The sequence below is a fragment of the Apus apus genome, chromosome 17, assembly GCF_020740795.1.
Source record: "Apus apus isolate bApuApu2 chromosome 17, bApuApu2.pri.cur, whole genome shotgun sequence".
NCBI lineage: Eukaryota > Metazoa > Chordata > Aves > Apodiformes > Apodidae > Apus > Apus apus.
This window is the reverse complement of record NC_067298.1, coordinates 4,893,479-4,920,216: the sequence shown is the minus strand read 5'-3', so window position 1 is coordinate 4,920,216 and position 26,738 is coordinate 4,893,479. Positions and strand designations below refer to the sequence as shown.

General features: G+C 42.1%; 1 protein-coding gene across 2 annotated transcripts; it reads left to right on the top strand.

Moving 5' to 3' along the window:
- The first annotated feature begins 350 nt into the window (after positions 1-350).
- Positions 351-21,983, top strand: MFSD11 (major facilitator superfamily domain containing 11). 2 transcript variants are annotated; one of them, XM_051634875.1, is made up of 14 exons: positions 351-646; positions 891-1,074; positions 2,577-2,632; positions 3,624-3,731; positions 4,229-4,308; positions 4,407-4,503; positions 6,629-6,687; positions 8,904-9,045; positions 10,118-10,158; positions 11,266-11,331; positions 13,250-13,375; positions 14,482-14,656; positions 15,627-15,762; positions 17,037-21,983. In XM_051634875.1, exons 2-14 carry the CDS (start codon positions 979-981, stop codon positions 17,202-17,204), a joined length of 1,350 nt encoding a protein of 449 aa, XP_051490835.1. In that variant the 5' UTR covers positions 351-646; positions 891-978; the 3' UTR covers positions 17,205-21,983. The 2 variants fall into 2 exon arrangements, with proteins under 2 accessions (XP_051490835.1, XP_051490834.1); XM_051634874.1 differs by having other exon boundaries at positions 351-682.
- Positions 21,984-26,738: the final 4,755 nt, after the last annotated feature.

The following is a 26,738-nucleotide window of genomic DNA, read 5'->3' as shown; positions in this document are numbered from 1 at the left end:
AAAAACAGCCCCCCGGTCCGTACAAGTGGTGTGAACATCTCTCAGTGTTGCTGCTGCTTTAACAAGGTCATCAAAACATAAAGATCATTCTTATTATTTAGAAATGCTGTGAAGGAAAATATCGAGAGTATGTATTTGCTGAAATGGATGTGGTTCCTTGAGACTAAGCAGTGGAAGATTCTGAAGACTCTTTCCTGAGCCTCTGAGTGACTTTCACACAGGTGGGAATAATTTTCCCTTTGGGATGATTTTGTGTTGGAATTCAGCTAATTAATTTTTCCTGGATGACTCTGTGAGACCTTTTGATTTTGCTTTGTGGTACTTGGTAGAGAGAGCTTCTCATTCCTAAAAAATAAAAAGTACAAATCCTTTTCTTTTCAGGTTTGGGCCATTTCCCCCTTTCCAAGTGGAAAACTACATTTCCCATGGTGCACAAGGGCTTTTGGGGGCCGAATCAGCTGATCTGGGTTGTGAAATGTCCCTTATTTCCTGTCCAACACGCCTGGAAATAACTCGTGTGCACCCACCTCTCATCTTCCCTTCGTCAGGTGATTGAAGAGCAGGATTCTGATTTAGAAACCGAGCTGATGAGCTGGACTGATACTCGGGGAAACTGCTTCGTTTGGGGAAAAAATGTCGTGAAGAGGTAACACCCTGTGCCCTGTGGGCTTCATGGGAGAAGGTAGAGAATCTTAATCTTCACCTTTTGGACCAAGACCTTTAGCTTTGGGGTTTTTCGAGCTACTGATTGTGCTGTTCATTATTTAAGACAGATTTCTCGATGAGTTGGTGCTTATGTCCCAGCAGCTCATCATTAACCCTCAGTAATTGTCATTTTTTTAAGCATTCTTTTTTTCCTGTTGTCCTTTTTGTTTCACTGGTTCCAACAGAGATTAAGAGGAAACTTGGAAGAGAAAACTGAGTTTTCTTTCCAGACTGAAGCTGAGGACTTGGTCAAGAAAAAAAAAAACCCACAAGATGTCTCCTGAATCAAAAAAACTTTTCAACATCATTCTTTTGGGAGTCTCGTTTATGTTTATTTTCACTGCTTTCCAAACATGTGGAAATATTGCGGTAGGTGCGGATTTCAAAACATCCCATGTTTCCATATTGGTTATCTATCCTTTCTTGGGGTTTTGTGTGCTTTACTTGGGATTTTTTAATGTGCAAGACACCTGGACATAGCCTCTCCTTTTGGGTTAGTGTTACCTAGATTAGTTGGTTAACTGGGTAATTAAGCAGTTTATTTCTTTAAGATAGCACAGCTACAGGTGTAGCTGGGCCTGCTTGCTTAGAAAGGAGAACATTAATGACTCTTACCACGTCTGAGCTTTAAAATAGTGTCATTTCAACACAATATTTAACAATTGGTTCTTTCATGTTTCTGATTATTCTACATAGCCCCTTTCAAATTGTTTGCCCAAGTTGTTATTATTAACCATGCCCCTGTTTTTTCTTAGAGGGTTTTTCTGATCTAACATATTTTGCTGTTCTAAGGAACTAGACATTGAGGGGGAGTATGAGGAGAACATCTGACAAGCAGTCAGACTTCCACAATTGCTGCAACTGCCTAGTCACCTTCCATCTGCATAAGTAAATAACTGCTTTAGTTTCATGGATCTCTTTGCATTAGATAACCCAAATTTGCTATTAAAAGCAGATTGGACTCTTACAAATTAAATGTTTAGAATCCCACTGCTAACAAACTTAGCCCAGCTCCTCTGACCTAGGGAGCTGTTGACGTTGCTTCCCATAGCAGTTAGATGCCTGAAGAACAGTTAGATTTCAACATACCTCTTGAGCCTACAGGTCTTGCAGCTTCTCTTTGCTTGCATGCAAGGAGAATCCTTTCTGGGTTCAGACATGCAAGTGTCCTTCACTGCAGTGCAGAAATAACTGCTGAGCATAAATCATGTTTGTAAAAGTTGTAGTGCAGTGTGATACTGTGTCAGTGTGACCCAGATCTTACAAGCTCTGCAATGAATTCACAGCACGTTGCTGGATTTGACTTGGTGATCATACAATCATGTCATTTATTGTCATTTAAGTCATTTTTAGTGACTTTCAATCAGATCTGCCTTGCAATCCAACTGATTAATTAGTCTCATGACCACTAAAGCTGATTCAGGGGGGAAAAAGGAAGTTACAGGAGGCCAAAAAGAATGGAAACTCTTACCAAAAGCTCATAGGTCAAATTAAGAGTATTTTGAAACTTCTCCTTTTTTTTTCTTTTTCCCACTTTTAAAGTGAAGATAGTCCTGTACATCTACCTAAGAGAGGTGTTCAGTGAAAGGGAAGTTCTGTGAAATATTTTCAGGTCTCTGATGAAACTGTGTTATAATCCTAAAGTACTAGTTACTGCTTCAAACATAGATGTTTCTCTGGCAAATAATCTCCTTCACCTTCATCGTGGAGGTGTTGTGTGCTGTAATGAACACTTGAAATTATTTTAAGTCCACTGTGGAGTCTGTTAATGATTCATTCTGACACTTGAGGCTGACTTCAAACTGTTGCAAGTGGTGTGGAACGACAAGATAGATCCCAGCATTTTACAGTGTGTGCTTTTCTCCTCACAGCAAACTGTTATCACAAACTTAAACAGCACGGATTTTCATGGCAGTGGCTACACAAGGTAATTGACACAGAATTTCTTATGACTTTGCTCCTTGCAGGGTGAAGCAAGTTGGAATTCCACTTGGTAGAGATACACTCTCAAGAGGTTGTGCTGACTGCATAATTTAGTAGCATACTGAATGCAGTTTAAAACTTGGCTTCCCACATTCACTCTAGTTCTGCTCTGGATTATTTCTAGTTAAACAACATACCTGTTTTGCATGTTTTCTTTGTAGGGAGAAAAAAAACCCACCACAATGTTGTCCTCACATGCTCAGTATTTTATCTTAGGAGATAGAGAATGTGGATGTTTTAAAAGAAATACGACTGCTAGCTGAGGTTGTTTGCCCTGGTCCACCTGGGTATGTTTGTGTAGGATAGGTGCTGTGGATCAACCTCCAGGAAGTGCTGCAAGATAAATGTGAAAGGAGCAGTTGGAGAGATGAGAAGCACAGCCATAAAAAGCCAGTCTGTTTGTTTATTGCACTGGCAGAACCAAACTCACCGAGCACGATCAGGGACCTTTTGTACACCAGATGAACCTGTTGTATAGCAAAACCTGGTTGCTGCTTTGAAGGGTTTACTGTCTTAATTGAAACTGAAAATACAGTTGGCACCAAATAAAATTTCTGCAATGGATCTGGTAGGAGATGAAAACCTCACTGGTAGATGAATGAGGCTCTGGAATATTCTTTAGAAGTACTGGGCACAAAATACAGTAACTAGTGTTGAGGCACATTTAGACAAATATGTGTTGTAAATGACAAGCCTGCAACAGTTTGGGAGTGTTCAGCAATCCACAGATCACTGCACCCTCCTGGGTTCCCATGTGCAGTGGGTGGGGGTAAGGGAAGAAAGAGAGGAAATGTTTGACCATGGAAGTTACACAGTTACTTAAGTTATGTCTGTACTTAACTTGGTAATTTGGAATTCACTGTACATTCTTAATTCAGTTGCCCTTATACCCTATATTTCCAGTACTTAATCATCTTTGTTATTTATTTGTGTAGCATGTCCATTATTTATGGAGTGTTCTCTGCATCAAATCTTGTCTCACCTTCAGTGGTTGCAATAGTAGGACCTCAACTCTCCATGGTTGTTAGTGGCATATTTTATAGGTGAGTATCCATACTGAGGTTTTTTCTGCTTTGTTTCAAATCTTGATTTCATTTTTTTCACACCATACATGAAATTGTACTGGCCAAAGGAGACATTTTGCAGAGGAACTGTCTCTGTCAGTGTAACTGCAGAGTAGTTCAGCCTATTGGAAACAGAGTGTATTTCTTCCACAGCATTTCCAGACTTTGCTAACTGTGGAGTTCAGGTTTTGGTCTCAGATTAATGACTGTATGTGTGTGTGTATATATATATATATAAAAAAATCTATATGCTTAATGGAGTGCAAAGATTAGCTTTTCTCACATATCTCTAAGTGAATTCTTCTGTTGCATAGTGTTTCAGAAGGCAGAAAGCAATTAAAGAGGACAGGGTAGACTAATTTTCAGTGTCACTTAGAGAGTAGCTGATTTAGAAGAATCTAAATGAGATGTCTGATGGCTAAAGAGCATTGTCCACTTAAAGTTTACCTTCAATAAACTGATCTGTTCTATTCTAGCCTATATATTGCAGTTTTTATCCAACCTGCTACGTGGACTTTCTACACTGCTTCTGTTTTTATTGGCATTGCAGCTGCAGGTAAGCATTGTTCATACCATATTTACTCTTCTTTGGTTCATTTGAATATAGCTCTCAAATATTCTTATTTCCTGAGCAATATATCCTGTATATTTCAGTACTCTGGACTGCACAGGGAAATTGCTTGACTGTAAATTCTGATGAAAACACCATTGGAAGGAACAGTGGAGTATTTTGGGCACTCTTACAGTCCAGGTAAGCTTCATTTTTAATATTTTTTGGTTGTTGTTGTGTACACCTCCTACTTTTTATGTATTTTGGTAAGTGGGAGACTGCATCAAAAATACTCCACTGGTGCCTTGCAGTGGGGGAAGTCTGAGGGAAGGGTGGAAGCAAGATTTCTGTTGCTATTGTGCATTATAGAACAATGACTGAAAGTGACCTGTTTAAGCCTCTGCTCTGGACATGCTAAGAAGATAAATTTCTGTGAGGGGAGCATTTGACATATGTGGCAAATCTTGTTGATGGTTGAGGGCTGTGCTAGGCTGATTGTTGAGGGCCTGTGTCAGGATCCCCAGTACATTACAAGCCCTAATAACCCTAATCAGCCTCACCTGGCACCTCCACCCCACCCTTCCCATCTGCCCACGGGCCCCAGAGCCCCATTTAAACTCAGCCCTGAGGCTTGGGGTCTTCTGGAGCTGCATTGGAGGAGCTTCTAGCTCAGCTACATCTATGCCTGTGCCCAGCTATGGATCCTGGTGGTCCAGACCTCAGTGACTGACTTGGCTTTCTTCTACCTTGGCACTGTGGGCCTGTGTGGCAGTCACCAGACCTGGCTCTGGCCTGTGGACTGGCTTCCCAGTTTGACCTCAGACCTGCCCCATCAATACAAAGTTGTGTGGTGGTCTGGACCCTTGGCTGACCTTGTCTACAGTCTTTGAATCTGCTCAGGTACTGTGGGGCTGGGCTTGTAGCTAACAAGGCACCTTCTCTGCTGGATGTGTTATCCCCCTTGACTCCTAGTCCTTCCCTGAGGGAGCAGCTGGACCTTGCTGCCAAGTTGAAGTGAAGATATTACAGTTGGACCTTGCAGTCAGAAGAGAGACCTTCTTGATAGTTCTCTGATACTAAGCTTTGAGTGCTGCATCCATCAAAAACAGTCAACAAAAGACTTGGCCTCAAGAAAGGTAGTGAGAGCAAGGTGGGGGATGCTGTGTTGCTGCCATTGAGTGTTCTGTGCAGATGCAGTTGCTGCCTGTTGAGAGAGTGTCATGTAATTATAGGGAAAACCAGAGATACCCAAGAAGACAGAGCTGCTGACTCAAAGAGGGATTAAAAAGGGTAGGACTTTTTGGTGAAGAAGTGTCTGAGGAGGATTATACAGACTAAAATGTGAAGGCAGCAGATGAGCTGAGTGTAGAGCTGTTGCTCCCCAGAATGCTGCTGTGCTGAAGCTCAGGTCATTTGGTGAAACTAGAAGGGGATTGGCTTGAAAGGGGTCAAGTGCTTCTTTGCACAATGGTGATAGAACTTCTGGAAGTTGCTGCCACAGGGGAATGTGGAGTTGGATGGTGTCAGCAAGATGAAAAAGGGATCATATTCAAACAGGTCCCCACATGGTTCCTGAGGAGAGATACCTTTTCCCTCCCCTAATACAGCAGTTCTGGCTCTTGGGAGATAACGAGGGGAATGAGTTGCAGAAGGTACTTAAGTGCTGTAGATGTCATTGCTAACCCAGCCTTAGTAGAACATGAGCCTGAACCACTGGCACACTTCTTGTGTTCCTTGTTTCAGGTTCCAGAATTAACATATCAGTGTGTTATCAGAGTAGCAATGGCCACAAGCTGAGCTAATCCTGTGTTTTGCAGTGAGTAAAATGCAGGGCTTTATGTGAGGAAACTTGACTCTAAAGCTGCTTTGAATCATGATTCATGCAGAATTCCTATATTTCAGGACACTGTAGGTAGGAACACCATTTCCCTTCAGCTGTTAACAACCAATTTAGCATTGTTGGGGCAATAAATAAAACACCTGGCTCTTCTATGGGAGTGTTACAAAATCATCTCCATAAATATGTCAGCTTTCTAACTTTATACCCTTTCTAAAATCAGAGAGGCAATGCAGGTGCAGGTTTCTTCATTTTTGCTACCACCTTGTGTTTTGGTGGCTAAAAATGACCAACCAGTGTTAGAGAAAAGAACCCTCTGCTGTGTGTGAAGCTCTCTACAGAGTAAGCAGTTTGTATGGAGAGTTAATGGTGTCTTTATTTCCTTCATGATTACACAGTACTGGTTTTGGCAGTATTACCATGATGCTACAACCTTAATCTTGCCACAAAAAGTGCTGCTCATCTTTCCTGTCTTTTTTCTTTTTACAGCTTGTTTTTTGGAAACCTCTACATATACTTTGCTTGGCAAGGAAAAACTCACATATCAGGTGGGTATTTGTTGTTTCTGTGGGAGGCCACCCTTTAGAATGGAGTAGCATGAATAAACAGGGGAAATAATGAACTGGAAAATGGGAAAAAAATTACACAATAGCAGACAATTTTTTTTTTTCCAGTGTATTATTACATAGAATCTATTTCTGGAGTATGTTTTTGATTCAGTGTTCCATGGTACTGACTTGTATTTATTATGCATGTTGTTTTCCTGCATGCAATGCACTCTGAGTACCTTCTTTTAGGATATTGTCTATGAAATTCTTCAGACTGCAGGTCTGGAATAAGGTTTTCCACAATAGCTGCTCTTGGATTTTCCCTGTGCAGATAGAATTATGCTAAAATACACATATTGTGGGGGAAAGGTGTTCTGGAATGGCTGTATGTTTAATATACAGACTGTCCTGTTGCAAAGTAAGTCCCTGGTGTAGAGAGTCCTTCTAAATCAGATTGGAGACTAATTAACCTATGAAATAAAGGAAAACCATCTCAGTTTCCTCAAGCCTGTGCTAAGTGTTGTGCTGGGAGAAAGCAGGAGCAAGGCAGAGGTTGTGGGCTGCTGCTGGAGCTGGCAGCATTGCTGGAAGGGGATGTAAAGAGCTCAGTCTTCCTTCCTGGGGATCATTTATGAAGACTAACTGCCCAATGAGATTACAATTAATACTATAGGGTGTTTTTTGGTGTTTTTTTTTTTTGTGTTGGACATGATGCTAGTCTGGTAAAGAGCAGCAGAGAGAACAGTAAGTTTAATATGCTTAAGAAGCTGGATAGTGGGTGAGACTCACTGGTTTTGAAGCAGAGATTTCTGCTCAAGTAAATGAGGCAAGAGGGGGTATCAGCTAAGAAATGGCAATAGTGAAAATAGAGGAACATGTGAGAATTTAATTATAAAACCTAAGTATTGCTGGGAAACCAACCTTTTATGAACAAATAAGGTTGAGTGTCCTGTTCTGTAATGACTGTGAGAGTTTTCTTGATTGTAGTGTTGAAATAAAATACCTACCAGAGCAGTCAATCCTTTTAACATTTAAAAGATGAGGATGCTTCTGCTGTAGTAAATCAGGAAGAAGATGTTGACATTTAAATGCTATTTATCAGCTTCAGAAATACTGTCCTGTTGAGTTTGAGTGGTCCACTTCATGTCTTTGTTAGATCTGTCTTTTGAGGTTCCCCACAGACACAGGCTTGGTAGCACAGCACAGGTTAAATTTTAAAGGTCAGCTCCCACATTCCCTCATCTTTAAAACAAGGGTTTAAATGCTTCTAGAAGTGTTGGAGACAGTTTAGACTGAAATTTGGTGCATCCTGAATTTCATTGCTCTTTGTAACCACAGAACAGAGTAATGAGCTACGAGGAAGTTCTGGGGTTACATTCCCTGACTCTTTAAATGTCTTAAGACTGCTTGAGATTAAGAAATGTTGGTATCAGAAGACCTGATAGTGTTTAAAAATTGATTCCTCCTTCTGTTTGCTAACTAGATGGAGCACAATTTCTTTTAGATCTGTAATCATACACCTGCTTTGTAATTTAAGTGTAACAATTTGATATTTACATGGAGGCTAAAGGGGAAGTAAATCCAAATGTGGCTCAGTCACAACTACTAGCTGTTTCTTGGCTGCTTTTTTTTTTTTCCTCCCTTAATACTTGTAAATGGGAATGACTTCTCTGTTACAGGCTTTCCCATGCCAAACAAGTTGGGCAGTGCAGCAGAGCTGGTGCACAGGTCACAGTTACCTCCCTCTGTGCTGTGTCTGTTTGGTTTCCCTGGTTTTAAGGCTTTTGTGGTTTTTAAGTCTACCAGTTCATGAGATTGCAGAGCTCGTATTTCTGAGGCTGGTGAAGAGCTTTTAGAAATCTGAAGGGATTTTGGGGTACTTTCCTATGTCCACTCTGATGTACTTTCTTCTGTTAATTGTTTATGCACTTCCTTTGTTAATTGGCCTCTCCATGGTCATGGAGACCATTGGTCTCCTTGGCAGAAAATGCAGGGGACATTTTAAATATGCCCACATTTTATTGGCATCATAAAACTGAGACAGGATTTTGCCAGCAGCTGGGTGCCTTGTGCTTCATGTGGAAGGTAAGTTAGAAAATCAGTATGCACTTTCAGCAGTTGGGTAGTGCCACCTGTCTTAGCTCTTTGAAGGGAGTTGGATTGGCTTGAAATGCTTCTGCACATCTAGTTATGACTCTTGCTTTGTTTTTCCACAGAGAGTGATCGCAGAACTGTCTTCATTGCTCTGACTGTTATCAGTCTGGTGGGCACAGTTCTGTTCTTTCTGATTAGGAAACAAGAGGACACAAAGGCTCCAGGGGAGGAGGATTCTGTTAATGAAATCCTGGGGGACAGCTCGTAAGTGCTTGTGGCAATAACGTGTTGTCAGATGTACTCATTTGTGCTCCTGCTCCTCAGTGGAACAGGGTGCCTTCACTTTTCCCTCTACATGGAAAACATCCATGTTATGAACAACCTATAGAATGTGCAGGTTTATTAGATAAGTGGCTACTTGAACAAGTGAGAGTTAATGTTCTTTACATGACATATTTTCAAGAGTGGAGTGCAGGACTGCACTTTAAGTTTTTCCATTAATAAGCACGTGCCTTTGAAAAATACCTCTTAGCTCTTTTCTCCAGTGATGATTATTAAACAGGTACCTGCCTTCCATAGCCTGTCCTGCCCCCATCAGCCCAGTTTAAAGGCTGGAATAAGCAGAAATTACTTCATTTTCTATAGAATCATAGAATGTCTTGGGTTGGAAGGGACCTCTCAAGGTCATCTAGTCCAACCCCCCTACAATAAGCAGGGACACCTCCCAACCAGACCAGATTGCCCAGAGCCCCATCAAGCCTGACCTTGAATGTCTCCAGGGGTGGGGCCTCCACCCTCCTGTAGGCATCCTGTTCCAGTGATCCACCACCCTCATAGTAAAGAACTTTTTTCTAATACCAAAACACTTTTTTAGATTATCTTTTACATGCTGAAACATGTTTTTCATGTCTTCTCTAAATATCTGCCACCCTGGTAAACACATTACAAGTGCCTAAGGACAGAGATTCAGTTCAGTTTTGCTTGAGGCATCAGTTTATATTTTTTTGCTTTATTTAAATAGCAATGAAAACATTAGAAAAACATTAATAAGTTTGCCAGTGAAAAAAATGTTCAAAGCTAAAAATGCTGTGAAGAAAGAAAGATTTTTGTAATGCAGGTTAATTTTTGAACAACAGCCACAAGCCCAGAAAAAGAAAAAATGTAGTTAGTAGCTTAAATTCTCAGAAACTTGGAATAATATATTAGTATATTCCAATATATAAAGCTGGGCTAGAAAATGTACAGAACCTTTGAAAAAAATGAGGCTGCCTTCCAGCATAGTGCTCCAATGTGGTTATTCTTTTTTCCATTTTGACTGAGTTATTTGTTTATCCAGGTCTGCACAAGGCAAAATGACAAGAGCAGTGGCTGCCTTCAGTGAGTACTGTTCCACCTAAGAGCTGCTTCAAAAAAAATACTGACCTGGCCTTTCCAGCTCCCCCCTGGTTCTGCTAGTAATGTGGGCCTGTACAAATTGCTCAGAAGAAAAATTGGTGAAGAAATAAGGTTTGAAGAATGCACGTCAGTTATTCCACTTGGAATACAGACCTTCAGGGGTGGTCTGCTTGGAAAAATGGCTGTCAGATGGCAGTGGGTTTAGACCCGACAGGTCACATGGGGACATAGGATTGATGAGCTTTGAGCCTGTTAGGAACTGAGTTGTCCATGCCAGCATTTGTGATTTTTGAGGCTAGCCAAGATGGGACTTGCAGCTGGAAAAGCTTGGGAACCCTGAACTTAGGTGTAGTCACATTGTGTGTGATGGGTGTGAGCTGCTGTCTGCCACCTTTCAGGTGGCATTGCCATGCTGTCAAAGCTGGACTGCAAGCAAAGAAAGTGAACTAGACTGCAATTCCATACTGGTACAGTCCAGGAGAAATCTTCAGGGATACTTCGCTGATGTAGTTTCAGATCCAAGCTACTCTACAGTAGCTTCTTGATGTGGATGAGCTCAAAAAGAGCAGGTCATCTCCTGGGAAAGATAGCACGTGGGAGTTCTGGGAAAAAATAATTCACTGACACAGCAAGAGAAAGAAGCTACAATTTGTTTTACCCCCAGTTGATACCAGTTGAAACCAACAATTTTGAACCACAGCACCTGCAGTTTCCACTGCAGCTGGATGTGGTCTGCTGGTGACTGAGTTTGTTTTGAGAATGTGAGGAGCTTCACTGAGAATTTACTTTTCCTTTTAGGAAACAATCCCCATGAACTGAGAATACAAAGATACCATGAGCAGAAAGTTGTCTGCTAACTGGAAACTGTGTATCCCTTTTTGAATATTTCCCCCCTTGCATTTCTTACAAAAAAAGGATTTCAGTGTTTCTTTCAAAGGGCAAGTCAGGCTTGGTTTGTTCAGCACTCTTGTTTGCTGTAATGAAGTAACAGTTTGCATGATTTTAACTTCTTTTTGCAAAGAGCAAAAGAAAGTGTAGATTGTCTTAATGGTGGTATCAGTTATATTGATTTCCCTTATGTCTTTACAGAGAAATCTATAAAGCTGAGCTTCACCAAAGAGATTCTGCTGCTCAGTGTGACAACAGCCTACACAGGTATGAAGCAAGCAGAGTGTACAGTCATGGGGCAGTGTCAGGGCTTGGTTTGGAATTCTAACCCCAGAACAGGATTGCAGTTTCCTCTCTGCTAACATTACTTGAATATTTCACTTAACTTTGAATTATTTACTCACTTAGGACATTTCTGTGTTCTGGGAAGTGTGTACAGGGGGTGCACCTGGATCTGAGAGTGCTGACAGGTGTGGTAATGCTTGGGTCACCAAAGCTGGGGCTTAGGCAAAATAGTTTTGATGTGATTGGGCATTACACTATATCAGTAGATTTTATATTGGCATTGTTTAAAATTTTTAGGAAGAATAGATGTATTTTTACAACTTGAGTCACCACTGTGAAAAGTTGTTGCTGTGAAAAGAAAGAATTGGATGGGAACAAATTAGAAACAGTGTCATAACATCTGAAGTTTGCAGGCAGCTCCTGGTAGAGAAACAGCAATAGTAGCTATGAATTTAGGTTGCACCAGCCACTAATTTGAGCTACAAGTTACTTCACAGCATCTCCAGTGTTGTGTTAACCCAAATTAACTCACCTGAATTCCTCTTAGATATTTAGTGCAATGGGAATGTGAAGCAAGATAAGAAGGGAAGGGAGCTGGTCAGGTTTTGTCTGATTAATCTGAAATATATCAATCCAGCTTGGAGAAAATAGCTACTGCCATCTGGTGGCTCTTGGCCAATATTGCCACTTCCTGCAGGAAAATACAAAATCCTCGAAGGCAAACAGAAGCTTTTCTTTCCAAAATTGATGGTTGGATGATTAAGACTGTTCCAAGTTCCCCCTTTTTGAGGCTGTGCAGTTCACAGGCCATGTTGGGTAACCTGCTACATGGAGACCAGGATGTCTACCATAATTTTGCAATAGCAAAAGGCAAAGGGAGATGAATTAGAAACAGTTCTATTTTTGAACTGGTTTTCTTTGGAACTGGTATTTTGACACTGCTGATTGCTTATAGTCATGCTGGTTGGTCTCAGCTGTGTCCCAGCAATGACAATAGAAAGAGTTTTAAACAGATAATATTTGTTCACTCTGTTTTAGTTCATTATGTGCAGAAAAGCAGCAGGCCAATTTAGGAATTGTTTGGTATTTGGGGGTGCAGCCATTCCTAGGAATACCATAACCTGGGGGGAAAAAACCCCCCACAGCTTGTGTGTGAAATCCTAAAGCTCCTGAAAGGCAGAAATATAAAACCTCTATGTAAAGATTGTCTCAAGAGAAGCAGCACTGAACCCAAGTTCATGTAACACTAATTAGTGATACTTATTCCTGCTGTAGTTTTTGTCAGCTGACATGGGAAAATGTACTAATGACATAGTTTATAATTCCCTAATTGATTCTGTTACATGTAGCTCACTTAAATACAGGTATTTGAAAGGGAAAACCAGCATTTAGACATAAAAAATTTTGTAATAACTTTCAGAGCAACAAGGCTGGTGAAGGGACTGGAGGGAAAGTCTTCTGAGGAGAGGCTGAGGGAGCTGGGGTTGTTTAGCCTGGAGAAGAGGAGACTCAGGGGGGACCTTCTCACTCTCTGTAACTCCCTGAAAGGAGGTTGTGGTCAGGTGGGGCTGGGCTCTTCTCCCAGGCAACCAGTGGCAGGACAAGAGGGCCTGTCCTGAAGCTCCACCAGGGGTGGTTTAAGTTGGATATTAGGAAGCATTTCCTCATGGGAAGGGTGATCAGACATGGGAATGGACTGCCCAGGGAAGTGGTGGAGTCATCATCCCTGGAGGTGTTCAAGGAAAGGCTGGAGGTGGCACTTAGTGCCATGGTCTGGCTGATGTGGTGGTGTCAGGTCATAGGTTGGACTTGATGATCTCAGCGGTCTTTTCCAGCCTCAGCAATTCTGTGGTTCTGTGATAATAGTTCATCCACCAGTTTTGTTTGTTTACTTTCAAAGGTTTGGAATTAACATTCTTCTCTGGAGTGTATGGAACATGTATTGGTGCTGTCAACAGGTTTGGCAGTGAAGAGAAAAGCCTTATTGGTCTCTCTGGTATTTTTATAGGTGTTGGAGAAATTTTAGGTGAGTCTAAATTTACTACCTTGTAGACAATAAAAATATTATGATGATGTAGTTACTCAAAATGTTGTTTTGTTGTTTTAATTTAACTAAATATAGTGTCTTTCAAATTTCCTGCAATGAAAGCAATGTTTTATGGAAACAAAAAATGAAGTATTAGAAAGAAAACTGTCAACATGTTTCCTTACTGCACAGAGTTATTTTATTATTATGTTATTAATTATATATCACAGCATGTAAAGGGAATGTGGAGCAGGATGTGAAATACTGAGGACTCTGAATCCTTAGATTCTCTTTTGGGGTTAATGCAAAGAAAGACATAAGACTTAAAATGAGAGAAACAGTGAGCTACAATTAGGGAATTTTCAGCATTCTGAGATTCTGCTTTTAAATAGTATCCTGTTTACAGTTTTCTTATTTCTTAAGTGGTGTTATAACTATTTTAAATCTATTTTAAAAATAGCACACTGAAGATTTCTTCCTTAAAAAAATGTTAGCTCTTGTGAAATGAGAGCTGATAATTTGAATACAATTGTAATGTTCATGGAGCAATTTTATTGACTTTTTTTTTGCTTAACCTCAAGCACCGCAGTGTTTAAAACAGAATAAAAACCAAAACCAAACCAAACCAATGCTTTCTTTGTTTATTAGCAACTTGAATCCATAAGTTAAATTGCATGTTTAGGTTAAATTGCAAACTCAAGGCCATCCATTTGCACTTGGTGCTGTTGGAATGTTGGAGGGAACAGTGGCTGCTGGGACAATCCTTTCCAAAAGGTGAAGTGTCTTCCCCAGCACTCTGCTGGTGACTCTCTTTCCTGTGTTCCCTGGACATCTCCAGCAACCCAAAGGTGGTGTCATTTGACAGATGGGGCTGACAGAACTGGCAGACTCCTTGGGGAAGTTTGTAATCTTAAGTTTTCATCATTTTTAATAATATTATGAATATATGCAATATATTATCTATAGCATTGCATTCTATTGATGTCATTTTCCTATTGCATGTATCATATATTATATATAACATATATTATCTAGTGTGTGAGGTTTGGTTCTGTGCTTTACATCTGCAGCTCTGATTGAATGATCCAATCTTTTCCACCGTGCAGGTGGAGGGCTCTTTGGTTTGCTGAGCAAGAATAACCACTTTGGCAGGAACCCTGTAGTGATGCTGGGCATCATTGTCCACTTCATTGCCTTTTATTTAATCTTTTTCAACATGCCAAGTGATGCCCCCATTGCTCCCATGGAAGGAACAGATGATGTTGCTTATATGATCCCAAGGTGAGGAAACTTTTTCCCCTTTGCCTGGTGTAACTCAAGATGTACATAAAGAGCTTGTGCCTGTAACAAAAATCTTCTTGAAGCTGCTTTTCTCTGTGGTGACTAACTCCTCAGAAGAAGCTTTCAGGCTTTCTCTTTTTATTAAAGGTAGATATTTCATCAGTGTGCACCCAACTGAGGAATTTAAATGGCATTAAGTATAAAAAGCAGGAGGATATTTGATAGCCATGCTGACATTGAGACCTGCCATTTCTGACCTCTAGTAACAACAGTAAGACCAACAGCTGTTGCATGAGGTGGCAGGAATTTGTTTTCAACCAGTTCTGGGCTCAGCTTTACCCCAGCAGGGAGCACCAGCCTTGCACTGATGTCCAAAGCCTTGGGATGCTCATTGTCACCATCCCTTGGGTCTGACTGGAGCCACCCTGTGCCTGACCCCTGCATTCTCAGTGTGAGGAAAGAATATGGGGAGTTTTCTTACTCATCATTGCAGCTTTCTTTTGGGGTCTTTTTTTGCCAACGTGTGTGACAATACAGTGGTGTCAGTCTTTGCAATGATGAGCTTTTGTGCCTGTGCTGGTGACTGTTCCTCATTTAACTGGAGTCTTTTTCTGCAGCTTGAACTTCTTTAATATTCCTGCAGTTTTTATGACCTTGCCGTGTATATCTCAGCTTTTCATCACTGCCTTGTGGGTTTTATGGCTCCAGGCACCAAAATTAGTTCCTCTAGCAGGTTCTCATTCAGTGTAGAATTAACTGTGGGTAACAGTAACAACAAACCTTAGCATTCAAGAAATTAAAATCTGATGATTCTTTTTGCCAAGCATTGCCAGTTCTTTTCCAGTGAAATTCAAAGTTTCATAACTTTCTTCCATTCTCACCTTCCAAATAAGTCTGCCAAAAATAGGTTTAGAGCTGTTGGAAGGAATGTTTGTTTTGTTTTCTAATTTGGATTCACTTTCTCTTTCAGCAAAGAGGTGGCCATCTTCTGCAGCTTTCTGTTGGGCCTGGGGGACAGCTGCTTTAACACCCAGCTCCTCAGTATTTTAGGATTCCTGTATTCAGAAGACAGTGCTCCTGCCTTTGCCATCTTTAAGTTTGTTCAGGTATTACATGGCACAGCCTTTGCCAAGTACAACTGTTGGAATGTTATGGAAATACTGGGAAATACATTTAAAGAGATGAGAGAAAAAAATGTTGCTTTTTCCAAGCATTTCAGTCTGGGTTTTTGTCTTTCACAGGAGATGAAAAAAGTGTAGGTAGGATTAGCTTGATTGTTTAGCTGGATGTGGTTTTTATCATCAAACTACAAATTTTGAGGGAAGTTAGAAGTGTTGGGAGTTGTAACTTAAAGGCAAAAGGCTAGCAGAGTTTCATACAAACATCTTCAATATAAAGATTAGTACTCATTTCATTTGATGCATTTATTTGCTCAGAGAAGTGACTTAAAAGAAAACGAGTTGTTGAAATAGTAGCTGAAGAGTTTGTGGGTGTTGTAACCGGGAGTTATCAGGTGTGTAGAGAGACAAAAGAAGAATTCAGTTCTTTCTTCAGTTGTCAAAATGCCAAAGGGAATGTATCCATGCCTCCTGGAAATGCTAGGATAAGCCCATACAACAGGAATACAACTGCTGTATTTTGGGTAGATCAGTTCACTCACAGGCATTAATCTTGTTTGGTCCTGAACTTTCTAGGTCAATGTCTGTGTCAGTCAGAGTAGAAAAACAGTGGTGCAAAGCACTGGAACTGTTGATACATGGTCACAGCAATTGCTGAGAGCAGAGCTCAGGCTGTGTCTAGTTTAAACCATGACATCTGCTTGCTTTAAAAATCACTTTTTTCCTTGTGCACTGCTCCATTTTTCCATCTCATTTCCATTCTCAGTGATAGGTAAGAATTTGAGAGAGACACAGAATATAAAGTCCCTTTCTATGAGCTCTAATGAAAATTTTACCCTTAAAGATAGATTGCAAGTAAAGCCACATTGTCAAAGCCTTTAGCTATTTTGGTGTAGAATACTTTGTGATGCTGTAAAATTGGAAATAGTTCTCTGGATTTTGCCTTAAAGCCTTGGCAGTGTCATTTCTAGACAAACTGTTTATAAATACCAGAGAACTGCACTTGTGATGCCACAAACACATTGGAGTTGGGTGTGAAATTTCTACAAGTGAGCACTATTTAAATAAGTAAAAACTAAATCTGTTGTGTATCACATCAAGACATATGTTGAGGTATAATGAAGTTTGAAGATTGTCTCTCTTCTCGTATCCAACGAAGAGTTGGATATGAAGCTGTGTCAGTTTGATAATCCTGGTGTAATAATTCCAGCCTGGTTATGTCCACTGATAATCCTTTGACATTGTGTTTTTTTCCCCCTCAGTCCATCTGTGCTGCAGTTGCCTATTTCTACAGCAACTACTTCCTTCTGCAGTGGCAGCTCCTGATCATGGTGGTTGTGGGCTTCTTTGGAACAATTACCTTCTTCACAGTGGAGTGGGAAGCAGCAGCAGCTCTTGCTGCCCGTGGCTCAGACTACAGCAGCATTTGATCTGGATTCCACATCCCATCCAACAGGAGATAAAACCCAAGCACCTCGACTGTGACAGGATTGCAAGCAGGTGAAAAGCTGAAGTGGCTGCAGAGCTTAAGATGGAGGAAGCTCCTATTCAATCACCATCAGTCTAACTGGATGTCAATCATGGGAGGAAAAAAGTGCCAAGTTAGAAAGGCTTTTTTTTTCTTGTTTTAATCAGCTGAGCATGGCATGCATGGCCTAAAAACCCAGTGTTGGAAATGGAATGAAAGGCAGAGATCTTTCTCTTGAACAAGTCTGTTCTGAGCCCTGCCTTTCAGGGTGTAATTGCCTAATTTCACTCTACCATGCACTGCAGAATTGCAGTTTCTTTTTTTCCCCCCCTTAAATTTTCCTATATTGCAGTTTTGCAGGCACTTGCCTTCTTGTATTGAGTGAGTGGTATTTTTATAAGGTACATTATGTCACAGAGTGTCTGCACCACTGAGAAATCAATTTGTGTCCCTGACTTCTTCCACAGTTAGATATGTGGAAGTATTTCTGTGAGAAATGTTGCCCTTCTTATTCTCTATCACCCAGTTCCTTGTTTTCCAACTGATTCATCTATTTCATGGGCTTATATTTTATCAGAGGCAGGGGTTGATTTGGAGAAAGTGAATCAGGCTGCAGTGTGACATGAAGGGTTTTATAAGAATTTGAAGGAGTTTTTCTCAGCCACCTGAAGGAAGTGATCCTGGGAACAGTGAGGAGTTGATAACTGAGAACAGTCTCTTGGTTCAGCATCTCAGAGGTGACCTGTTGGGATGGCTGCAGATGCTGCCTCAGGGTGGAAGGACCATAAGACATGACTTCCCTCCCTGACTCCCAAATCCTGCTTTTGAGTTCAGTGGCGTTTTGTCCCTGCCCATGCAGGGGGGGTTGGAACTAGATGATCTTTGAGGTCCCTTCCAACCCAAACCATTCTCTGATTGTCACCCAGTCAATTTCCCAGTTGCTTTGACAGGAGCATTGTCTAAACCAGCTTTTTTAAAGCCCAAACAGACTCAGAATGTGACCAGCAAGAACAATCCTGCAGTGTTTATTCTACTGCACAGCCTAAAAATACTGGAAACACTTGACGTAAGTGGTTTAATTCAGTATATTTTTGGGAAGACTGAGCTGTAATCTTATCCTGCCAAATGCCAACCCAAGGACACCAGCATCATAACCAAATTTGAATCCCAAACTGTTGCAGATGATGGAATTCAGGCAGTGACTGCAGCTCACCTTGATTTTTATCTGTCTACACAACTCTGTAGTACCTGCAGTTACGTTTTTGTCTTGTGGGCAAACAATAGGCAAGTGAGAGCAGATGGAACACTGAAAAGGTGTTTTTAGATGCTCCACCTGGCTATTTTTAGGAAAGTATTGTTCATCAACCCTATTTATGCACAGTCTGAATGCTAGTGTCTTTAATCTTTAAAGACAAGTGAAGAAAAGTTGACTCAGTATGTGTCAGCAGCTGCTGCCTGTCAGGGCTACGTAGGTGTTCCCAGAGTTAAATTTGGTGGGGGTGTGTGGTATCTCTGGTGACATTTGCTGTCACTTGTGCTCTCACGGGACACTTACACATCTCACACAGCCCTCTTCATGCACAGCCAAACAGCAGAGAGGGGTTGTTTTACAGGCACATAAAGGGATTTTTTAAAAATTTGCTGCGGGTTTTTACTGCGAGAGGAGCGAGGTGTTAATGGGAGGATGAGAGAGCACCCCAGTGTTTTGCAAGCAGAGACATCTGAGAACAGCCAGGAATAAAGGCTTTGTGTATTCCCAGGGGATTTAATGACTGATGGAAAAAAGAATGAGGCAGAACACACATGTGAGCAAAGGGGTTACAGGAGCCATTCCAATTTGTCAAGACAAAACTGAACAAACGTTCAGTATCCAGTCAATAGATACGATTCATGTGACTAGAAGCTCTCATGCCTCCCTCTCATCTCCTCCTGTTATCCTGTGATTTGAAGCATATTTTATGTACTGAGCACTGTTAAAGGTATAGATGATGCTGCCAGTGGGCAGAATTCTCTAGTTGCTGTGTATTTGTTTTCTCCCAGGTACCAAAAGGGATAAAGAACTTTTTACAAGATACTGACTTTTGATTCCAGACTCTTTCTGGGACCTGTTTTCCCCCTGCATATCAACAAAGGAAGAAAAACTTGAAAGTTCACAAAGGAACAATTTTGTCTTCCAGTACTTGGGGAGGAAAAAATTATTCCTATGATGACAAGTAGCTTATATATGCTTTTAAAACAATGTCACTTAAATGTGTAGCTAGGTTACAGCTCTCTTGAGGTTGCTTTTTAAATTGATCCCTTTTAATGATTAGCTTCTGTGTTCATGTAAGAATTATATCAACTAGTATATTAGGAATGAAAGAAAATTCCTAGGTTTGTGTAATTACCAAATGATTTTTAGATTGACTTTCAGGGATACTAATGAACCAGGACTTGTGGATTTTCAGTACCTCTGAATCTGATGCTTTTTTTTCTTCTCTGTTATACTTGGTCTGACTCAGTATCAGAAAATGTTAGAAGGCAGAACTTTTTTTGGGGTCATTAAAGTTACTCTGTGACAAGTTTTACAAGAAATCATGAAATTCTCAACTGCATCATGGATTGCAAATTTCTTTTGCTATGAACTAAGTATCAATTTTGACATTTAATCTGAAAAGACAGTTCCTAGTTGCTCCAGCTGATGATGACATGATTGGTTTTCACTTATTTGTATTTCTTTGTTTTGTCAGGAGGTGAAAAACCCACCCAGCTGCACCCAACTGGTCCAAGTTGGTGGTATAGCAATAGAAAGCATAGTCATGCTGACATCCAGGGATGATTCCATATCTTAATCCTTTTATCAGCATTTGGCAGCCCTGAGATTGCACCACGTTGATTTCACCTCCTTGGCCTTTGAACAATTTCTGTTCATCTGAATTGGGAGCTTGTTAAATTAAGTGGGATTTGAAAACAGGTTTTTGCTTTCCTCATGATATTGGGGGTTTGTTTTAGCTGGGGGGTTTTATCTTCCTAAGTAAAATTACACAGTAAGTTGCTTGGGTTTATTGAAATGAAGACTTGTCTTGGGTTTTTTCCCCCCTGTTCTTATCCTTTTAGGTTGTTACTAAAGTTTAATATCTTGACATATCACATCCCCAGGTTTTTCAACCACACGAAAGAGGAAATTAAAACTGATATTCTTGACATTTGAGGGCTAAAGAAGCTGCTACAAATTAGCCCTTCATGCATATGTAAGAAAATCTGTTTCTCTTGTCAGTTGGTTTTCATTTTGATTTATGAATGTATGGAAGGATAAAATTCCTACAGCTCTAGACCTTGTTCATAATTAAGTGATGTGCCTTTAGTTTTTGTTGTCTTACTTTCATTAGGTACAATTTATGATAGCAAGTTGAGAAAAGGAAGAGAACCATTTATGAAGTGCTCTTTATAAGTAATTATAATCTATATATTTTTGCAGATGCAGGTAAAGTCATAAGGGATTTAAAAAAAAAAATCACAACCTTTACTGAGATTCCCATCTAAGCAGAAGCCCTGCTGATATTAAGAACAAGAAGTCCTGCTGGTATAATTCTTTCTATTTTTGTGACCATTTTAAACTGTACTGGAAAGAACTTCCTGGTATAACATTATGGAAAAGTAATTTAAGTGTCAAGACGAATAAATTCAGGACCACGTGTCAATTAACCAGACTGGGAAAGTTCTATTTGATTTTCTTTGAGCTTCAGGAGTTTCCATCAGCTGGGGAATGTGGTTCCCTGGACACCAACCTGTCTAAGTGCCAGTAATTAATGATACAGAGGTTGCCTGGCAGTTTGCCTCTGCTTGAAGAGTAGGTGTGTGTGAAGAGAACCTGAAAGACTGTTTCCTAGGGCAATGATTAGTTGTTTGCTGTCAGAATAAATAGGAACCACTGCATCCAACATCCTGCCAGCAGACACAATGCCCAGCTTGGACTCTAGTTGTGCAAGTGTGTTAGTTAGGGCAGGATCTTGCCACCACAACCATTCATTTTTCTAGCAAAATGCCTCTTTGAAGACTTTGTCCTCACCAGTTTTCCTTGGAAGTCTTGTAGCCCCACTTAGGCTGAGTCAAATTCAGCAGTAGCTGATACCAGGTTTTCCTTGTTCCCTGGTAAGTCTCCTGACCTGCTGGGTGAAATATTAAGAAAAGGGAGGATTTAAAAAGATGGAGATGGTTCATAAGCAAGGTGGAGACTCTGCTTGTTGTAGCTTTTGGGGATAAATTCAGAATGATGCTTTGAGGAGGTTGAACTTCAGAGTTTGTGTTAGTACCACAGAGAAGCACTAAAGAGAGAGTGGAAAAAGCATCTTTAAAGTGCAATAGAGAGCAAATCTGGAACTGAGAAGAATTCTCAGCAGGCACGTGAAGGAGGTGTTTTGTTCAGCTGAGCTTGGGCATTTAGCTGCTGCTGGCATCAACTCAGTTCATATTTGTGTCATACTTTCTCTCCTGTCTTAGTTATTTCAGCTGTTGACATGTCCTCCTCCAAGCTGTCCTTTCTCTTGTTTACATTTTGCCACTGTGCAAAGTCTAATTTAAATGATTGAAACCTTTTTTACTTTAATAAAAGGTGGCTGGGTTAGAATTGGTGATAACTGAGAACAGGCTCACAGAATGATTACCCTAATGAAAATGCTGATTTCAGCTGAGTGTTCTTGATTCTGTACTGTATTTCTTCTCATGGTCACAGCCATGCAAATAAAAGTGAATCACAGCTCAAGTTTTTTGTTTAATATGCTTGTTAAGTTGTCAGAATTGCTCTTGTCACTGTTTGAAGCTGCTGTGCCAGGGGGCTTGGAAAAGGGAGAGTCATAACAGATTGATCTGGGAAGGTTCTGCTTAGGGAAATGAAAGTGTTTAGTGCTAAATAGCCCTTCTGAACCACTTAATTCTAGTCTGGGTGGAGTGGAGTGAAAAGTCTTGGGGAACAGTCCTGCCCTGTTTGAGAGCCTGTCTTAAGAAAACTGACCCTGTTGTTCAGAGGAGAATATGCCTAGTGGTTTTGTGGGGGGGTTGTGGGTTTTTTCTTACTGTTTTTCATAGATTTATTATTAATAGATTTATTCCAGTATCCTTCCCCACACCTTTGGGTATTTTTCTCCTAACTCAAGTGTTGTATGTCTGAAAGATCCACAGAATTCATCAGAACTGTGGAGTGTTTGGGTCCTTTTTATCTAAAAATCAAGTGTAGATGTTGAGGGTTATTGTCCAGTCAAAAAGTGTGTGGCTAAAAGGCATCATTCAATCCTGGCTTCATGCTGGGATTAAAGGGCTCAGAGGGAACAGCAGGAAAACAGCTTTCCTGGCTCTGCTGTGGCTGGATTGTACCTGGAAGAAGGTGACTGCAGAGATGAAGGTGTTGAGGGAAGGTGAGAAGTGCCTCCTGCAGACAGCCCAGTACAGACACATTTTGCCTGCTGCATTTTTCCCTGGAGACTCAATAATTTGTGGATTCATCAAAATCCACTCTGCTTCCACTGACGTGATCTTTGGCTGGCCTTGGAATTCTGGTTTCTGAAGGGAAGGATCTGTAGCTGACTCTGAAATCCTTGATGTGAGCAAATAGAAAAGAACCTCCCAGGTGAGCTTTGGCTGCACAGCCCTTTGAATGGGGGGAAAAAAGGACATTTAGGAGCTTGCACTTCAAAGTTAGATGGTGGAGGGGGAAGAAAAAGAGAAAGTTTGTGGCTTCAATGAGAAAAAAAAAATAATTCTGTCATATGAAAGGGAAGCTGCTATTTGTTAAGGTCACTTGGTAAAATTAGCTTGAATTAAGCATCCTGACTAAATGCAGGGGTGACTTACTGTCAGAGCCAATTGTCTTGTGGAAATGCCTGATTTGAAGAGTTTAAGATTATTAATCCTTGTAAAAACCCCACCCCAATTACACAGAACCTGTGAACAGAGCCCCACCACCTCACATCATTATTTGTTTCGTCTCTCAGGACTGTGGTGCAGAGCGTTTGTTTCACAGCTCTGGTGTTGAATGATGGTGCTGAAGGAGCAAAGTGTTTCCTCTGGAGCAGCAGTGGGTGCCCAGTGCTTCTTGGCCACGGGCCTGGGCCTGTGGTGCTAAGAAAGGGGGCAGGGGAAAGAAGCTCAAGCTGTCAGAACATCCCTGCTAAAGGAGCAGGAGGGATGGAGGAGAGAGGCTGCTCAGCCTTTCCCCCAGCTGAAATTTCTCCAGGGTGCTCATCTAAAAATTGCAGATGAAATTTCTCACCTCTTCCCCCCCCTCCCCCCCTCCCCCACTGTCCATATTCCTATAAAAATACCTATATAGGATATAAATGACTGTCACATATCCCTGGGCTGGGATTCCTCCTCTGCCTTCAGAGGCAGCTGAGTGGGTGTGAGGCTGATGTTCTCCACTGGGGTGTCCAGCAGGTGGACACACCAGGCAGTGCTAAACTCAGCAACACCAGGAGCACTTGTGCTGCAATTGGAACTTCTGGAGAGGAATATGGCTGAAAAATGAGTGTTCCAAGCTTCTCATTCATATGCCATCCCTGCCTGGTTGTGGAGTCAGAGCAGCAATCACGGGCAGCTCTCCATGACATATATGAATAATTATAATAATTACACTTCGTAAGAGCTTAATTCTGCAAATCCTCAGACGTGTGAGTAGGACATGAAGTGCTGCCCTTTCTCAGGCAGTGGCAGAGGACAGTGCTCAGCACTCTGCAGGTGTCCATGGGAGCAGCATGGAACAGCCCTTGCCCCTGCTTGGTGCCTTCAGGAATCCATACACAGGGAAAAAAGTGACTGTAGGGGAAGGAAAGGGCATGATGGACACTGGGTTTCATTCCAGGTGGAAAGCAATTGGATTTGAAAGCTTGCTAGCTGGAGAATATACTGGTGGTGCTCTGCTGCACATGAATAAACCCCCAGTCCCAGGGCTTGGCAGGGGAGGATGGTGTGAAGCTTCATGTTCATGACGTGCTCCCTGGATAAGACACCTTTGTGCTGAGGGAGATCCTGGGATGGCATGTAATGCTGTTAGTGAAGGGAAGGGCCTGTCAGACTCCAGAGGAAAAAGGCCAGGGACTATAGAGAGCTCCAAGGTGTTCCAAGGGACTTTTCCCCCTGCAGACTAGCTGGGAGCATGTTTGCCCATGGCCTTCTCCCCAGCATCACAGCCTGCCTGGCCACCTTGTTCCCCTCAGAGCTGTGTTTGAGCTCAGGTCCCTGCTGCTGGTCCTTGTTTGTGCTCCAAAGTAGGTGCATGTTCGTGCCTGGTCTTTTGCTGTGTTGATCCTGACCAGGTCTTGCTGATGTAACTTGCTCACTTAGCCTGAGGCCTGCCTTGTCTGTTGATCTCTGGCTGTGGCCAAGCCAGGACCACCCTTGGTGGGGTCCTGTGTGTCTGTGTCCTTGATAGCTCTGCTTGGAGAACCTGGTGCCTCTACTGTGGATGGAGCTTGGGTTGATGGGTGCATTCCTGGTGCTGTCACAGCCTATGGACAATCAGACCATGGGTCTTACCACCACCAAGGTTGTTCTCTCTGCAAGTGAAGCATTGCTTGGTGTTCATGACCGGGCTGGGGAAAGGGTTTCTGGGGCATAAGCTGGTTCTGCTTGGGCAGTTTTACAGACCCCAGTCTGAACTCTGGAAAAAATAATATATATATATGGGTCTCTTTCTGCTTTCAGCTCCTCCATGGGTCTGGATTTGCTGCAGGATCAAAGCAAAAGGTTTTAGTGAGGGAGCCAAAGGCTGTAGCCACTGGTGACCAGGTGAGACACAGAGGTGAGGGCTTAAATACATAGAAGGAAACCAAGGGGATTATTTCTCATTTTGGCAACTGGGGGTTATGAAATGAAGATATGTTGGTAATTAGTGTAAATGTGGGGTCAGCAAAACTCATGTGCTTGTCCATGAAGATGAACCCAGGCTTGTGCAGAGCTCTTTGTGTCTTGTCTTCCCTGGCTTTTCAACTCACAGTGTGCCATGGTGTGCTTCAGTCTGTGTGGACGTGTCACTTTATTTTGGGAGCAACCAAGGGTTGTGTTGCACCATTAAAAATTAAACTGCTTTTCAGCTGGTGGTGAAGTGCTCAGGTGTCAGGGCTGGGGCTGCAGAGAAAAGGAGCAGGAACACCTGGTAAGTTCTAAGCAGCTGAAAGCTCAGTTTGGTGGCTCATGTTTTCATGAGGGGACATTCAGCAAGAATGATCATGTTCCTGGGTCACTGGCTGAAACCCAAATGAATTTGTTTTGTCTCTGGTGAAGTTAAAGGCTGTAGGAGATTGATGGATGAGGAAACTGCAAAGTGCTGCTGGGGAATACTTGGTTTGTTTTTCCTCTGCCCATGCATTCCTCCCAAAAAAAAAAACTTCATGCAGAAGATAAATACTGCAAAACAGGGGAAATTTGAAATGGAAAGTGACGTGGTGTGTCCCAAGCAACAGGCACCCTCAGTGGCTGAGCTGGGATTAGCAATTGTTTGCTCCCAGTTTATCCAGTTTTCAAGTTCCCAGGTGGCTCTGCTGTGCTGGGAGCTGCTTGTAGCTGTGAACAGCCCCTTTCCCCCTTCAGGATGCAAAGCACAGTCCAAAACCAACACGAGCCTTCCTGTCTGAGGGTGGGGAGGTGGGAAGGGTCGTTGTGGGACAGTGAAGACAGGCAGGTTGTGAGGGGCTCTGCTGGGTGAAGATGCTGGAGGACTGGGAGGAGAGCCCTGCCTAGCTCATCCTGCTGCTCCTGGAAAGGGGCTGCAGGGGGGAAATGAGCTGTATCTGCTCGGAGTTTGGGCAGGGCTGGGGGCAAAACCTCTGCATGAAACACCTTGAGACCGGATTGTGTGTCCAGGTGCTGTGGGGCAGACCCCAGGGGGGCTGCCTTGGCATAGGTGCTCTTGCTGCTGGGGCTGTACCCATCTGAGCCCTCAGATGTACCCTGCCAAAGGCTCAGGCACCCTGAGCTCAGGGCTGGACTTGATTTCACAAGCAGGAGCTGAGGGGAGCAGCCCAGGGCTCTCCTACCCCAAAAAGGACTCCAAATCCAGGGTCTCCTCTCTTGGCTGGAGCTGCAGAGAGGGCTTCTTTGCCCATGCTGCTCCCGTCCTCCCTGAGTGGAGCCTCCCCAAGGTGCCCTTTCCCATCTCATTCCCACCACCAGCAACTTGGCTTTCAATTTAATCCAGCTCAGGTCAGCTCCTGACAAGCAGCCTCCCTTGTAACTCCAGGAGGTTACCAACCAGCAGGTTCTTGAAATGCATCTTAAAAAGAGAGAGGCTTGGGCTGGGAGCCAAAAATCACTTTTTTATAGAGATTTTTTTCCCCCCTTTCTCCCCTTTTCTTGTCTCCAGCGACACTTTCTGCAGAGCTGTGGCTCAGGTGGGAGGTTGTGGGCACTGAGGGGTGAGAAGGTGTGGGTGATGCTAATTAGCTGTTGTACCTGCAGCACGTCCAGTGTGTAAAACCCTGACAGAGCCAGCAGTCCTAATTAACCATCACAGAAATAGCAGAAGGGC

What these genes read in the sequence shown, in the direction of transcription:
- MFSD11 (XM_051634875.1), top strand. Translation starts at nt 979, where the DNA reads ATGTCTCCTGAATCAAAAAAACTTTTCAACATCATTCTTTTGGGAGTC. An exon ending in CATGGCAGTGGCTACACAAG is followed by an intron (nt 2,633 to 3,623) that starts GTAATTGACACA and finishes TTATTTGTGTAG; the next exon opens with CATGTCCATTATTTATGGAG. An exon ending in GTTAGTGGCATATTTTATAG is followed by an intron (nt 3,732 to 4,228) that starts GTGAGTATCCAT and finishes GTTCTATTCTAG; the next exon opens with CCTATATATTGCAGTTTTTA.